The sequence below is a fragment of the Arachis hypogaea genome, chromosome 5 (genome assembly GCF_003086295.3).
Source record: "Arachis hypogaea cultivar Tifrunner chromosome 5, arahy.Tifrunner.gnm2.J5K5, whole genome shotgun sequence".
Lineage (NCBI taxonomy): Eukaryota > Viridiplantae > Streptophyta > Magnoliopsida > Fabales > Fabaceae > Arachis > Arachis hypogaea.
The window spans coordinates 90,944,712-90,958,355 of record NC_092040.1 but is presented as its reverse complement, the minus strand read 5'-3'; the positions used below and the strand labels follow the sequence as shown (position 1 = coordinate 90,958,355).

General features: G+C 35.6%; 2 protein-coding genes and 1 non-coding gene across 5 annotated transcripts; 1 reads left to right on the top strand and 2 right to left on the bottom strand.

Annotated features, from left to right (window-relative positions):
- Window positions 1-6,565: 6,565 nt before the first annotated feature.
- On the bottom strand, window positions 6,566-6,638 carry TRNAF-GAA (transfer RNA phenylalanine (anticodon GAA)). The gene has a single exon. It is a non-coding gene; the product is annotated as a tRNA-Phe (tRNA).
- A 231-nt stretch (window positions 6,639-6,869) lies between these two features.
- Window positions 6,870-7,896, bottom strand: LOC112799755 (inactive protein RESTRICTED TEV MOVEMENT 2). The gene is made up of 2 exons (XM_025841786.3): window positions 7,662-7,896; window positions 6,870-7,450 (listed from the first exon to the last, which is right to left on the bottom strand). Exons 1-2 carry the CDS (start codon window positions 7,774-7,776, stop codon window positions 7,077-7,079), a joined length of 489 nt encoding a protein of 162 aa, XP_025697571.1. The 5' UTR covers window positions 7,777-7,896; the 3' UTR covers window positions 6,870-7,076.
- Window positions 7,897-8,727: 831 nt separating this feature from the next.
- Window positions 8,728-13,171, top strand: LOC112801872 (disease resistance protein Roq1). 3 transcript variants are annotated; one of them, XM_025844821.3, is made up of 5 exons: window positions 8,728-9,706; window positions 9,809-10,922; window positions 11,016-11,309; window positions 11,433-12,245; window positions 12,350-13,171. In XM_025844821.3, exons 1-5 carry the CDS (start codon window positions 9,186-9,188, stop codon window positions 12,749-12,751), a joined length of 3,144 nt encoding a protein of 1,047 aa, XP_025700606.1. In that variant the 5' UTR covers window positions 8,728-9,185; the 3' UTR covers window positions 12,752-13,171. The 3 variants fall into 3 exon arrangements, with proteins under 3 accessions (XP_025700606.1, XP_025700605.1, XP_025700607.1); XM_025844820.3 differs by having other exon boundaries at window positions 11,016-11,312; XM_025844822.3 differs by lacking the exon at window positions 11,016-11,309.
- Window positions 13,172-13,644: the final 473 nt, after the last annotated feature.

Genomic DNA, 13,644 nt, shown 5'->3' with positions numbered 1-13,644 from the left:
TATATTTTATTCAATCTTGGGTGTATTATTAGACTTGCGTTGGGTGTAACAGTTTATAATTTATGTTTATATATGTCTTGATTTTTTGCTTCATATTTTACCACCTGTAATACAGCTTTTGAATACATTACAGGCAGTTTACCAGCACAGATAGTTTAGCTATGGGAAAAAATATACATGTAATAGAAGTTGTTGATAAATGGCAAATATTTACATCATTTGTTCAATTTACAAACTACCCAGCAGTTGGATTACCCAGTTTCTATATCAGCAGAATTAATCTGACAAAACAGACTCAATAATACAGAGGATGGCTTCGACAGCCTTATAGCACTACTCTCTCTAATTGCCCGATCTCTCTGTTTATTCATCTCACTGAATAGTATCCGGGAAGCATACTCCACTCTATAGTGGTCCACCTCCTCCTACAATTAAAAAGTATGTTATGTTTAAACAGAAATATTAATTCAGTAAAGTAATACAGAGTTATATAGTTCTAAAGACAGTTACCTGTGGCCAATTATCCCATTCATACTTCCCCTTTTTAATGTTTTCCGGCTCAATTAACTCAAGCCACTTCATTACGTAGATAGCGCAGTCATAGCTGAAAACGAAGAAAATAAATTACAAATCTCATTTAGGAAAGTTTAATGTTCAGAGTCACAAATTTATACCTTGTTTTTTGCCCTGATATTTTAACATATGATGCTTTAATTTTCTTCTCGTTCTCCCCTTTCTCCAGAGGTTCCCCGCCGGCATATGTTATCAATCTTGAAAATACATATCCCTTAAATACCAAAACAAATGAGTAATACACCCGAATGAATGGACAAGATACACCCAACTGAATGCACAATATACAACCAACATAACTAACGAAATAGACCTATCTATTAAAGTAAAGAAGATAGAGGCAACTTACAGTGAATTTATTAATGTCCTTTCTCTCATCGCTTGGAGCTTTTTTGTGTAGCGGGTCAAGTATTTGACATTTCCGCTTTGTTTTATTTATCAGTCATAACCACCAATGCCCCGAGTGGCAAACAGGAGCAAAAATCTGAAGGATTGCCACATTTCAACAGTGTGTTATTTTATTTGGCATATAAGTAAATAAGCGAACTAACAAATTTAGCAAACGAAAACTTACATATGGATGCGAACTTAATTTTTTTCTATCTATGAAGAGAATGAAACTCGGGTAGGCTTCCACCCTGAATTCCTTTTTCGTTTTCGGGGATATGAATTCCCCCTTTGGGTGATCCGAAAGTGCCATGCTCTGCAAGAATTGCGAAACAAGAAATGAAATACTGAAAATACACAACTTACACCCAATCGAACCTAAAAAATACACCCAAATCAATACAAAAAATACACCCAAAGTTCGTAGAAGTAACACTTACCACAATATCGGGGGGGAGACAGTATATTTGTTCCTGAAACCTCTTTTCATTTTTCTGGTTTAGGATGAGGCAGATGGCAGATACAATCTAGAAATATATGCCGAAATCAATTTTAAATTAATAAACATTGCAGTTGACTTTGGTGTAAAAACATTAATGTTAGTCTAATATTACCTGAGATTCTATATCACTTTTTACCTGGAGGGATGCAAGGTGCATTCTTATCAAAATGTATTCTCCTTGGCCAATCAAAGTGCAAATCTCCTCATACTCGTCAGTATTGCCATCTGCGTCTTCCTTCAGTCTCGTCCCCCAGATGTAGCACTTTTGTTTCATATCATCTGGAATTCGATTTATTCCCCCAGGAGTTTCAAGCTTTGCAGAACTTTCTCCCCCAGTCTCCCTCTGAATTTGTAGACTTTCGTCTTTTCCCTTCGCTGCACTGCTTGCTAATTTTTGGACCAAACTGTCTAATTGTTCTAGCATACTTGCAGTTTCTGGAGATTTTTCCCTTTCTATCTCCTGCGTTGACGCCCCCTCCTGGCTTGAATCAGTCAATCCAAGGCTGAATGATGGCATTCCTGGATCTGTTTTAGAAACATAGGTTGCTGTCCGTGCCATCATCAACAGGGTAGCAGCGTCTTCTGTGGCTGGATGACTGCGTCATGATGTATAAGAATAAGAGTAAGAATAAGAATATACGAATGATAAGCAAAGATTGATTTTAGTATGATGAACTTACATTTTAGTTGGAGCTGGGGGAAGTGTGGGTGTGGTTTCTTGAAGTTGTTTGGGGGGTTCAGGAGTGCTGCACAGTTACACAAAATTAATCATGGCGTAAAAAAAAATTGATCAGGAACAATATACACCCAAACTGTTAGCAAATATACACCCAAACTCTAAACAAATATACACCCAATACTATTTCTTACGTTTCTGTAGTACCTTCAATCCGTAGCATAGGGGTTGGTTCGAAATCTGTGTCAGTGGTTGTTTGGGATGCCAGCACAAAAACCTGGATCGGGACTCTAAACAAGAAGAAAAATGAAAGGTTAACAACGTATTTGAAAATAATAAGGTTATAAGGTTGAAATATTCTTGGAAAACTCACACTGCAAGCGCTTCCGACGGTGTTTGTTCCCTCACAACTATCATATTCGAATCAATCGGAATCAACCTAAAATACACCCAAAGAAGGTCAAAAAATACACCCGAACAATTCAAAAAGAAGACGGGCTTTGTTTTTTGAGAACTTACATACTTGCAGTTTTTGCTTTTTTTTGCTGCCTTTTTTTTCTTGAATAAAATAATAAAGGGCTTTTTTTTCTAAAAAAATATATACAGAATTAGAAGTAGAAGGTAATAGAAGAACAAAAATAACGGTTATTTGAAAGAGAAATTACATGCTCTGTGACTGCTGGTTTACACTACTCTGTTCTGTGCGTCCTTGAGAGGAAGGATCATCACTTCCCAAGTTCATAGCCGATAGTCTAAACAGATTTCATGTTATTCAGACAAAATAAGATACACGTATAAAATACACCCAAATGAATGCACGAGATACAACCAACCGAATGGACAATATACACCCAACAAAACAAACGACATACACCCAACTTGATCCACAAAATACACCCAAATGGTTCACAAAATACATCCAAATCTCAAATAATAACAAGATTTTATTAAATAATAAAGCTTCTTACGTTTCAGAGGACACATAGCGACCTTCTGTCGATCGCAGGTCAGCTTGGTTCTCCCTGCGAAACAAGATACAATTATTAGCAAACAAAACACACCAAAATCTGAAATACACAGCCCAGCAAGACATACCCCTCAGCAGCAGATTTATCAACGTTTTTCCTTAGCCATTCATCGAGTTCGTCACTTGATATTTCATATCTCTCACTACATTCATAAAATAAGACGTTAACAAAAATAATTACGATGATAGACCGTAATATAGCTTACGAGGTACTGTACCCGTCAAAGTATTGATCTTCTTCAGGAGGTGAATCCTCCACAACAACTTTTTTCTTTTTTTGTTGTGTTCTGGGTGGAAAAAAAGAGTACCAATCAGAAATAAAAAATTAATTTTATCACAGAATATTATCCAAAGAAGTGCTTACTTTTTTGGTGTTGTTTTTGTTTTTTTCTTTTTCTTCTCCTTCTCCGCAGGTGATGATTCTTCGCTCCTATAAGTTAATAATAGACACTTCAGTTAATACACGAAATCTTTATAATGAAGCCAAAAGAAAGGAGTAATAATTTCAGGACATTACTCATCACTTGGTTCAAATTCAGATTCTGAATCAGAATCTGACTCCTCTTGCCTCTGCTTTCTTTTTCTGGAGTCTATTCTGGAAGGCAAACAATCATCATTTAGAACATACTAAAAATACACCCAAATGAATTCACGAGATACACCCAACTGAATATACCATATACACCCAACGCAGCAAACGAAACACACCCTGCTTAATAAGCTACATACACCCAACGTGGACAAACAAAATACACCCAACCCGAAAAAGAAATTACACCCAAGTATGGTACTTACTTTTTCCCCTTTTTGCTGGGGTGTTTTCTTCCTGAATCCTCTGAGTCTTCTTGAGCCTCAGACTCTGAGGTAGAAGTGTCACTGTCAGTAGTTTCTGTCTCCGAAGACGATGTTGGAGTCGCCTTCCTTTTTTTTGTTTTTTTTATTTCTTGTTTTTTTTATTTTTTTTATTTTTTTTTATTTTTTCTCTTGTCTCTGCCATCTTCACAATCCCCTGAAACATGAGATATTTTAGTTAGCAACATTCAGGTAAATAAAATACACCCAACTTATTATGTTTACTTACCAAAATTTCCTCTCTTTCTGCAGTCATTCTTTCCACCAACTGCTCCTTAGTCCAGTTGGCAATCCAGGGCTTTGGTGGTCTTTCAGTCCTGTTCTTGCCTTTGTTTTTTGAAAGATGAAAGTAGATTATCATCAGGGTGAAGAGGCAGCCATTAATTGCCTTCTTCTTCTCCTGGTAGTCTGTGATGCCCTTGACCATGAAGGTCAAAACATGCCCTCCCAGTTTCTCTCCGATATGCCGTCCATCTTAAAAATTGGGGCCAGGTGCACGGGCGATATTTTGTTTATCGTCGTTGGCAAAAGGAACGCCATCTGTATGTAGAGGATGAATATCCTCTTGAACATCAGACGTTCCTCTTCGTTGCCAACGCCGATTTCCATCATTTCATCGGTACGACTTTTGAGGGTCTTACCCTGGAATCTTCTATAAATTATTTTGTCATCATCAGAAAGTTTCTTATACTCAACTTTCTCAGGAAATAGATCTCCTACAAAAAGGAAGACAACAAAGTATCCAAGTCGGTTCAAATACACCCAAGCATCAACTTAAATACACCCAAGCAACAACTTAATATACACCTATAATTTTAAGCTAGTTACCTGTTGCATTGATGCCAAGCGCATGACCTATTTTTTTTGTGTTATTTGGAAATAACTATATCCTGTCTTCAGTCTGTTCTCCCCAAGTTTGAAGTTGTTTGCCAGCTCCTTTAAGAGTTGGTGATCCGCCCTTAGTGGTGGGATGTGCATCAACCCACCGAATCCAAGATCCCTCACAATCGCCTTCTTCTCCTCAGTCATATTTCTGAACTTATCACTCAGGAGATGTGTGGCACACTTAAGGTCTTTTGTTTGGTTTCTTGCTGCCATTTTCTCTGAAACGAAAAATACACCCAAAGATATCAGTAAGATACACCTATATATATATGAGTCAGATACACCCATTAATAACAATAAGATACACCCATTGATAACAGTAAGATACACCCATATATATGAGTCAGATACACCCAAAGATACCAACAAGATACACCCATTGATTACAGTGAGATACACCCATAGATATTATTCAGATACATCCATATAGATATCAGTCAGATATCACTCAACCATGCTTCAATATCAAGCCACATTACAAGGTTAAGCAGTATACATCCCCCAATCTACGGAATAAACTCCCAAAAATCAACAACAATAGCAAGAGAACTTAGAACAACAACGTAGAACGACGTAGAACTTAGAAGAACGACGTAGAACTTAGAACAGTGTAACAAAGAAGCAAGAATAATAGTAAACCCTAGAAGAACGACGTAGAAGAAAAGTAAAATATACAGGAATCTTAATGAACTTACGTTGAGTATTGTTGCTTTGTTTTCTCTTCAGATTCTTCACGGAGAGTTTGATGGTGTTTTGATGGAGGTTTCGAACAACGATTTGTATATTTTGAACTTTGATTTTCGCTCGAAAATGGGAGGGTTTCCTTGTTTTCAAAGCGCTTTGAGAAGTGGAAGAAGTGGAAGAGTCTGCCATACGTAACCGTTTGAGTGTTGAGCGCGTGATTTTGACGCGCCATGTTATCTCCCTTCATGCGCGTGAGTTCTATTTGGGCTGGGCCAACTTGTAAGCTTGTAAACTTGTATGTGTAGCAGGCCCGTATCCGATACATGGTAGTGTTCGATATTAAAAAATATACGATTGTTATACGTATATTCTTATTTAAGTAAGTATTTTTTTTGAAAAGTTTGTTGATACTTTAAATATGACTTAGATATAATGTGAAATTGTTAACAGGTTTTAGAAAAGTTAATATCAGTTGTGTGAATGTTGGTAGTAGTAAATATTTGTAGTTTAACCTTTATAATTACTTGATTATCTTATAAATTTGAAAAAATATATACATATTCTATTGCGTATTTGCATGTGTCAATCATTTAAAAAATTTGGTTTGTCTCTGAATCTCATATAGTGTGATATCCCATATCTATGTCTTATAATTTATAAAAATTGGTATGATTAAGTATTTTATGTCGTTTTTATTTTATATTCGTATTAGTATTGGTGCTTTATAGTTTCTTAGTGTTTAGTCTTCTATATTTAATCATTATTTATATATAAAGTATAAACTATAAAGAACCAAAATTCAAGCTTTTATATATATATATATATCATCGGTAAATATTTTGTAGAATACTAAATTGACCCTTAAAATACATTATGTTTAAGATATGCTATCTAATCGACAGAGATACAAGGAAGAAAGTTAAATGAATCTCAATAATCTCATCTTCTTTGTTTCTAATCCGTTTGATGTAAATAAAAATGCGGTGAGCGTGGATCGAACACGCGACCTTCAGATCTTCAGTCTGACGCTCTCCCAACTGAGCTATCCCCGCAACATGTCGGATAATTTAATGAAGCCAAAATCCTCTGTTCCTGCTTCTCTAAAAAGAAAAAAAATTAATCCTTCCTATATTGGATATATCAATCGTTATGATGGATCCATTAAAACTGTGTTTTCCTTCTGTTACTTTTTCATTAGGTTCTTGTAAAGTGCAAGCTAATTACCAAAAGAAGAACAAAGGTTATGTATACAGATAGCCTCAAAAAGGCAAGATCCATGTCAATGTTGTCTTAAGTTTTGTTTAATTTTTTATTTCATTCTCAAATCACTTATTGTATAATTTATTCAATTTTTCTCATATGTTAAAGTCTTGATATAATACATTTAACTAAAATTTGGCACTGTCCTTTCTCCCAACACAAAATATTCAGAACAAAGACTCATCATACTTAACCAATTTCATTCAAATTATTAAACATTTGCAACATTATCAAGTATCAACCTTGGCAGCACCACCACGAGGATAATGAGTATTCATAATTCTTGTTACGAAAGTTCCAAGTGTAACCAATGTGACCACCACAGCCACTACTCCAATTACAACCTTAATTGCTGTCCTCTTCCTTGTTTTCAATTCACCAATGGAGGAGGAGTAATGCTCTTCAACTTTCTTTGGCATCACAATAGAGAGCACTCCATGAGATAACTTTGCACTGATTTCATTCACATTTGTGTCTTTTGGAAGCCTAATTTCTTTGTGAAAACGGCTCCATTTGTTGTTGGATGAATCTAGAGGCCTTTCTCCAAAAATAGTTAGCAACCCTTTGTTGTTGGTTTGAACCTTAAGTTGCTCCTTTTTGAAACCTGCAAAAAATTATTCAGAAGAAAGCATATCATGTTATTATATATTTTAATAGTGACTTATGATACACTTCTACATATTTTCTTAGTACCTAATTTGACACTTGGTTATAAATTTTTTAGTTGACGATATAAAAAAGTTTTATATTAGGATAATATGCATAATATGAGGTTATTTTCTAGAAAAGAACACAGAGGGAAAAAATTTTAGTACCCTTCAAATCAATCTCAACAGTGACATGTTTTTCTTCTCTAATCCATCTGCAGCAAGGTTCAAATTCCTCATATGATCCATTGATTGTAGCCCCAGCAGTGTTATTTTTTCCCATTGCAGAATAATACTAGTTGTATAGCTTCTTCTATCTTAAACTTGTGATTTTTAGTTTCCTTATTATTCCAACAAATTTTATGGGAATGGGTTGAATGAATGAATGAGAGAACCGTGATACAGATATCTCTATTTATATCAATATATATATACAAGGCTCAATGCATATAATAATTAAGAGTGTATTTGGTAATTGGGGTTCTCTTGGTTAAGAATGATTCCTTGTTGGTTTGAATAAGTTTTGTATTGTTACTTTCTTGAATCCTAGTTTTGAAGGTTCCTTCTTTTACTTCCATCTCTCAATTTCTGTTACTTTTTCTACAAACCAAGAATTGTAGCAATGTGTTCACAACAAGCTTGTGACTTAGCTTTCTATATTCTGATATTCTATAAGGGCGAAAAGCATTCAAACCTTATCACATAAACTCAATTAGGCCGTATAAGTGTAACTAATTAAAGAATTTTGGACACATGCATTATCATAAGAATAATACAGGAAAGTTCACATCATATAAGTGTTACTACTTACTACTGTTTATATTCACAGAAAAAGTAGTTAAAAGTCCCCCAAACGTCAATATTTGTCTACTCATTCATACACTAAAGTGTTGCTTATATAAAAGATGTAACCTTTCTCCATCTTTATGACTGCTAAAGTTTTAATCTAGGACAAGTTACTGCACGGGGATGAATGATAATACCGTGTGGAATTTGTATGCAATAGCAACAAGAAATCATGATGATAGTTGTACAAGGTTTCTCTTCCTCGAAAAGTAGAAATCATGATAATATTATTTTGTGTAGCTATGGATATTTTTGCAATGAAGAGGGCCCTTGGGCATGTGAGTTTTCATTTTGATAAGGCAGAGGAGGGTAATTAATTGCCTTATCTTTGGTGGGTATTGCATAATGGCATTATAGCCCAGAAAGTCCTTGATTGGACGTTGAGTTCTTAACAAATAATAATGGAGGGTCCCCATTCTTGGAGAAACTTACTCTTCATAGTTTTCTTTACAAAAGAAGGGGTGAAATGATTCCTAAAAATTTAGTAGGGATCAAAAGTAAGTGCAGTTCAACAACACCCTCATTCAGTCTTGCAATGCTTATTAGTAGCATAACCAAGGACAAAGTTTTGTCTTAATAAAAAGTAATCAAAGTGAAACACCCTTTGAATACCAAATTCCAAAGTGAAAAATCTTACAGAACAGTAGACCCCACACGGAGCATATGAGATGATAATGCAGTTTCTGTTTTATTTCTACGTTGACTGACTTTGAGAAACTTAATTATTCAGCATTGCATCTCTTCCTTTAATCACGCATTCTTGTATATATTTTTATTACTTTCTTTTAGTTTTCTGAGACTCAACACTCCCAACATTCATACAACTTTCTATCCTTCTTTCTTATCATGCCTCTGCAATCTTCCATCTCCTCCTTTTCCACCCATTCTTCTTCTTCTTCTTCCTTCGGCTATGCATGGGAGTATGATGTGTTTATTAGTTTCAGAGGCGAAGATACTCGCTATTGTTTCACTGGCAACCTCTACAAAGCTCTTTTTGATAAAGGAGTCCACACCTTCATTGATGATGAGGAGCTTCAAAGAGGACACGAAATCACACCCTCACTTCTCAAGGCAATTGAAGAGTCCAGGATTGCCATCATTGTCCTCTCTCCTAACTATGCTTCTTCTTCTTTTTGCTTAGACGAGCTTGTCCACATCCTTCACTGCATCAAGGGAAATGATCGCCTGGTTTTACCGGTTTTCTATGAGGTTGATCCTTCTGATGTGCGCCATCAAAGAAATAGTTTTGGAGAGGCAATAGCTAAGCATGAGAAGAGATACAAATATGACATGAGCAACAAGGTGGACAAATGGAAACAGGCTCTGCAGCAAGTAGCTAATTTGTCAGGATATCATTTCAAACATGGGTAAACTTCACTTCGTATACTTCTTTCTGGTCTGTAATTGTTTTTCATTTATCAAAATATTACAATTTTGCATTGTAATAAGAATCTGTCTGTATTTGGCAGGGATGGATATGAACATAAGTTTATTAGAAATATCGTGAAAGACATTTCAAGAAAGATTAGGCGTGTACCTTTGTCTGTTGTTCTTTTCCCTGTTGGACTAGATTATCGAGTGTCAAAAGTAATTTCACTTTTGAAAATAGATTCGAGTGATCAAGTTCACATGGTAGGGATTCATGGAGTTGGTGGAATAGGAAAAACATCACTTGCTTGTGCTGTTTATGACTTGATTGCTGACCATTTTGACGGTCTGTGCTTTCTTGCAAATGTAAGAGAAAACTCAAAGAGACATGGCTTGGTTTATCTTCAAAATATCCTTCTCTCTGAGATATTAGGAAAGGAGGAAATAAAGATAGTGAGTGTTCAACAAGGAACTTCTCAAATCCAACGAAGACTATGTCAAAAGAAAGTTCTTTTGATTTTAGATGACCTTGATGATCACAAGCAACTACAGGCTACTGCTGGAAAACCTGGCTGGTTTGGTCCTGGAAGCAGAGTTATTATTACAACACGAGACACACATTTGCTAAAATATCATGGTGTTGAAAACACACATGAGGTAGAGGGACTAAATGAGGCAGAGTCTTCTCAATTGCTTGTTAAACATGCATTTAAAAATGGTTATGTTAGCAACCCAAGTTATGCAGATGTTTTGACCCGTACAATAACATATGCTTCTGGTCTTCCATTGGCTTTGGAAGCAATAGGTAGTCACTTGTGTAAAAAAAAAGTAGAAGAATGGGAATCTGCATTGAATAAATTTGAAAGACATCTTGACAATAACATACATGAGATACTTCGAGTAAGTTTTGATGCTTTGGGAAAAGAAGAGCATAGTGTTTTTCTTGATATTGCCTGTTGTTTCAAAGGATATGAATTAAAGGAAGTTACAGATCTACTTCAAGCTCATTATGGAAGTTGCATGAAATATCATATTGGAGTGTTGGTTGAAAAATCTCTCATAAAGATCAATTTGTATAATCTCAGTGTGACAATGCATTCTTTGATAGAGAACATGGGCAAAGAAATTGTAGTAAAAGAATCACCTGAAATGCCTGGAAAGCGTAGCAGGTTATGGTTCTCCGAAGATATAATTAAAGTTTTACAAGATAATCTAGTAAGTAATATATTTCTCTAACAACTTTGTTGAAAGTCTTTTTTTATGCATTTGTACCTTTATTAATTCATGCTTTTAATTTTGTGTTGAAAGGGCACTAGCACCATTGAAATCATATGTTTAGAATTTCCCTTATTGGAGAGTGAAGGAGATGAAGTAAAATGGGACGGAACAGCTTTAAAAAAGATGAAAAATCTCAAAACGCTTATAATAAAAAATGGTCATTTTTCTAGAGGTCCCAAATATCTTCCAAATAGTTTAAGAGTATTGGAATGGAGGAGGTATCCATCAAGATATTTTCTCTCTAATTTTGATCCAAAAGAGCTTTCCATACTCAAGTTGCCTGATTATCTCTACATGTCACCCAAGTTGGATAGCTTATCCAAGGTGGTAAGCGTATTAAATTCATTTTTATGATTTTGTATGTTTGTAAATTCACATGATCAGGTTTATCTACTTTTATTTTAGTTTGTTCATTAATTTTATTTGTTTGTTTGTTTTTTTCCTCAGATGTTGATCACCTTGAAGGTTTTGAATTTTGATTACAGCAATTCTTTAAAAGAGATACCTGATGTGTCTAATCTTCAAACTTTAGAAGAATTTTCTTTTGAAGGATGTAGTAATTTAGTCTCAATTCACAGTTCAGTTGGCTTTTTACCTAAACTTAAAATATTGAATGCTGAAAGGTGCCCCAAACTCAGAAGTTTTCCACCTGCTATTAATTTGGCATCATTGGAAGAACTCCATCTATCTGGATGTTCAAGCCTTGAGAATTTTCCAGAAATTCCAGAAGAGATGGAAAATCTAAAAGGAATTATTTTGATTGGCACTGGCATAAAAGAGTTGCCATGTTCATTTTGTAACCTTTCTAGATTGCAGCATTTGACTTTGAAAGCTAATGAAATGTATAGAATACTAAGTGTCATTGGCATGATGCCACGCCTGTATGCGTGTGATATTGAGTTAGAAGGAAATAAGGGTCGGGTATCAGGAGAGCAGGAAGAGGGGCTTCATGGAATACTCACTCACTCCCTCCCCTCTTCAGATATGATACATCTTTATCTCAAAAACAGCAATTTGTCAGATGACTTCTTTCCACTTGCTGTTGCATGGTTTCCCAATGTGAGTCGGTTAGACCTAAGAGGCAATAATTTCACAGTCCTTCCTGAATGCATCCAACAATTTCACTTTCTATTGGGTCTCAATGTGGAAGATTGCGAGCATCTTCGGGAGATTAGAGGGATTCCACCAAACTTGGAAGAGTTCTCAGCATTAAACTGCAAATCATTGAGTCAGAGGGGCACAAGCGTGTTACTCAATCAGGTATCGTTACTTTTTAAAAATTAAGAATGCAGATGACATCATAATTCATATTAAATTAATAATGTATGCTAAACTACTGCTTCTGCATTATGAATGAATGACAGCAAGTGCACCAGGGTAGAAGCACCCACTTTGTGATGCCAGGTGGAAGGATTCCAAGGTGGTTTGAGGGGCGCAGCAGTGGAGCTTCTATTTCTTTCTGGTTTCGTGGCACCGAAATCCCTTGCAAATTTCTTTGCTTTGCAATTCTACTCAAAGATGACTTCCCTTCCCCGTTAATAGTAACCCCAATTGTGACCATCAATGGCAACCAAGATCGACGTGGACCGCGTACCTCAATGGATCAATTATTTATGTTTAGTCTGGAGAAAGAAGATTTTTATTGGGGTCATGCTGAAACACTACATCTTGAAAGAGGATGGAATCATGCGAAGCTTTCATATGATGCATATAAGGATTATGAGGATTATGGAATGGTCCCAAGTGAGTCAATTGCAAAAGAGTAGGAGTATAATGAAAGATATTCGATTCACTGACCCATACAAAATGACACAAGTAATTATAATGATGATCATGCTCTCAATAGCATTCCCCAACCGTAAGAACCACCCCTTGCTCCTCCAAACATCCATTGGTTTGTGGACCTTGCGGTTTCTAACACACACTCTTTCTGGATATTAACTGTCAGTTAGGAAGGAGGGTAGGGAGGATTCAATATCAGCATGCACACAGCTATATGGCTGTCCCCACCTGTGTATGTCAAGGTGTAATTGTTATTAATTTATTATATTATTATTATTAAGTGTGGCACTTCCCTTGCTAGTTTTGCATCTCTTCATTTGGTTGATGAGTGCAATCCATAACAGGAGGAGTTTTTTGAAAATAAGAACTGCAAAATTGTCAATATAGCAGCCTCATTTGGTAAATTCATATGATTAGTGGACATTGATGTTTCTAACACGCAAAATTTGTCTTAATGATGATTAACGATGGGGCATCACTGGCATGTGTCCAAGGTAAATTACTCATTTTAGTTGTCCCATTCATTTTGATCAATAATACTTTGAGAATCAGTTTTACATTTATATAATATATTACTTTGAAGGGCTCTTAGTATGTAACGAAATGGGTACTAACTACTAACTAGGAATACGAACAAGGTGTATGGTTTTCTCAATCCCACGCTTTCCTGAATCCTCAGTGCAATCTCACGGCTACTGTTAGGATGATGCTGTATATACATATTATGTAACAATTTTGTGAGTCGAATGGAATGGAATCTCCTTAAAAGCGTGGACTTTAAGATAAAAGGATTTCGATTATTATATTGTAAGCAGGTCCCCTTACATTTTTTATTTTGCCTTTGCCCATTGGAGTCAAGATGTGAAAGTTGTGCAGT

Bases quoted from the DNA above. Each gene is read 5' to 3' on its own strand.
- LOC112799755 (XM_025841786.3), bottom strand. From the start codon at position 7,776: ATGGGAAAAAATAACACTGCTGGGGCTACAATCAATGGATCATATGAG. The intron at 7,451-7,661 runs GTACTAAAATTT...AATTTTTTGCAG, and splicing joins TGTTGAGATTGATTTGAAGG to GTTTCAAAAAGGAGCAACTT.
- LOC112801872 (XM_025844820.3), top strand. From the start codon at position 9,186: ATGCCTCTGCAATCTTCCATCTCCTCCTTTTCCACCCATTCTTCTTCT. The intron at 9,707-9,808 runs GTAAACTTCACT...TGTATTTGGCAG, and splicing joins GGATATCATTTCAAACATGG to GGATGGATATGAACATAAGT. The intron at 10,923-11,015 runs GTAAGTAATATA...TTGTGTTGAAAG, and splicing joins AAGTTTTACAAGATAATCTA to GGCACTAGCACCATTGAAAT.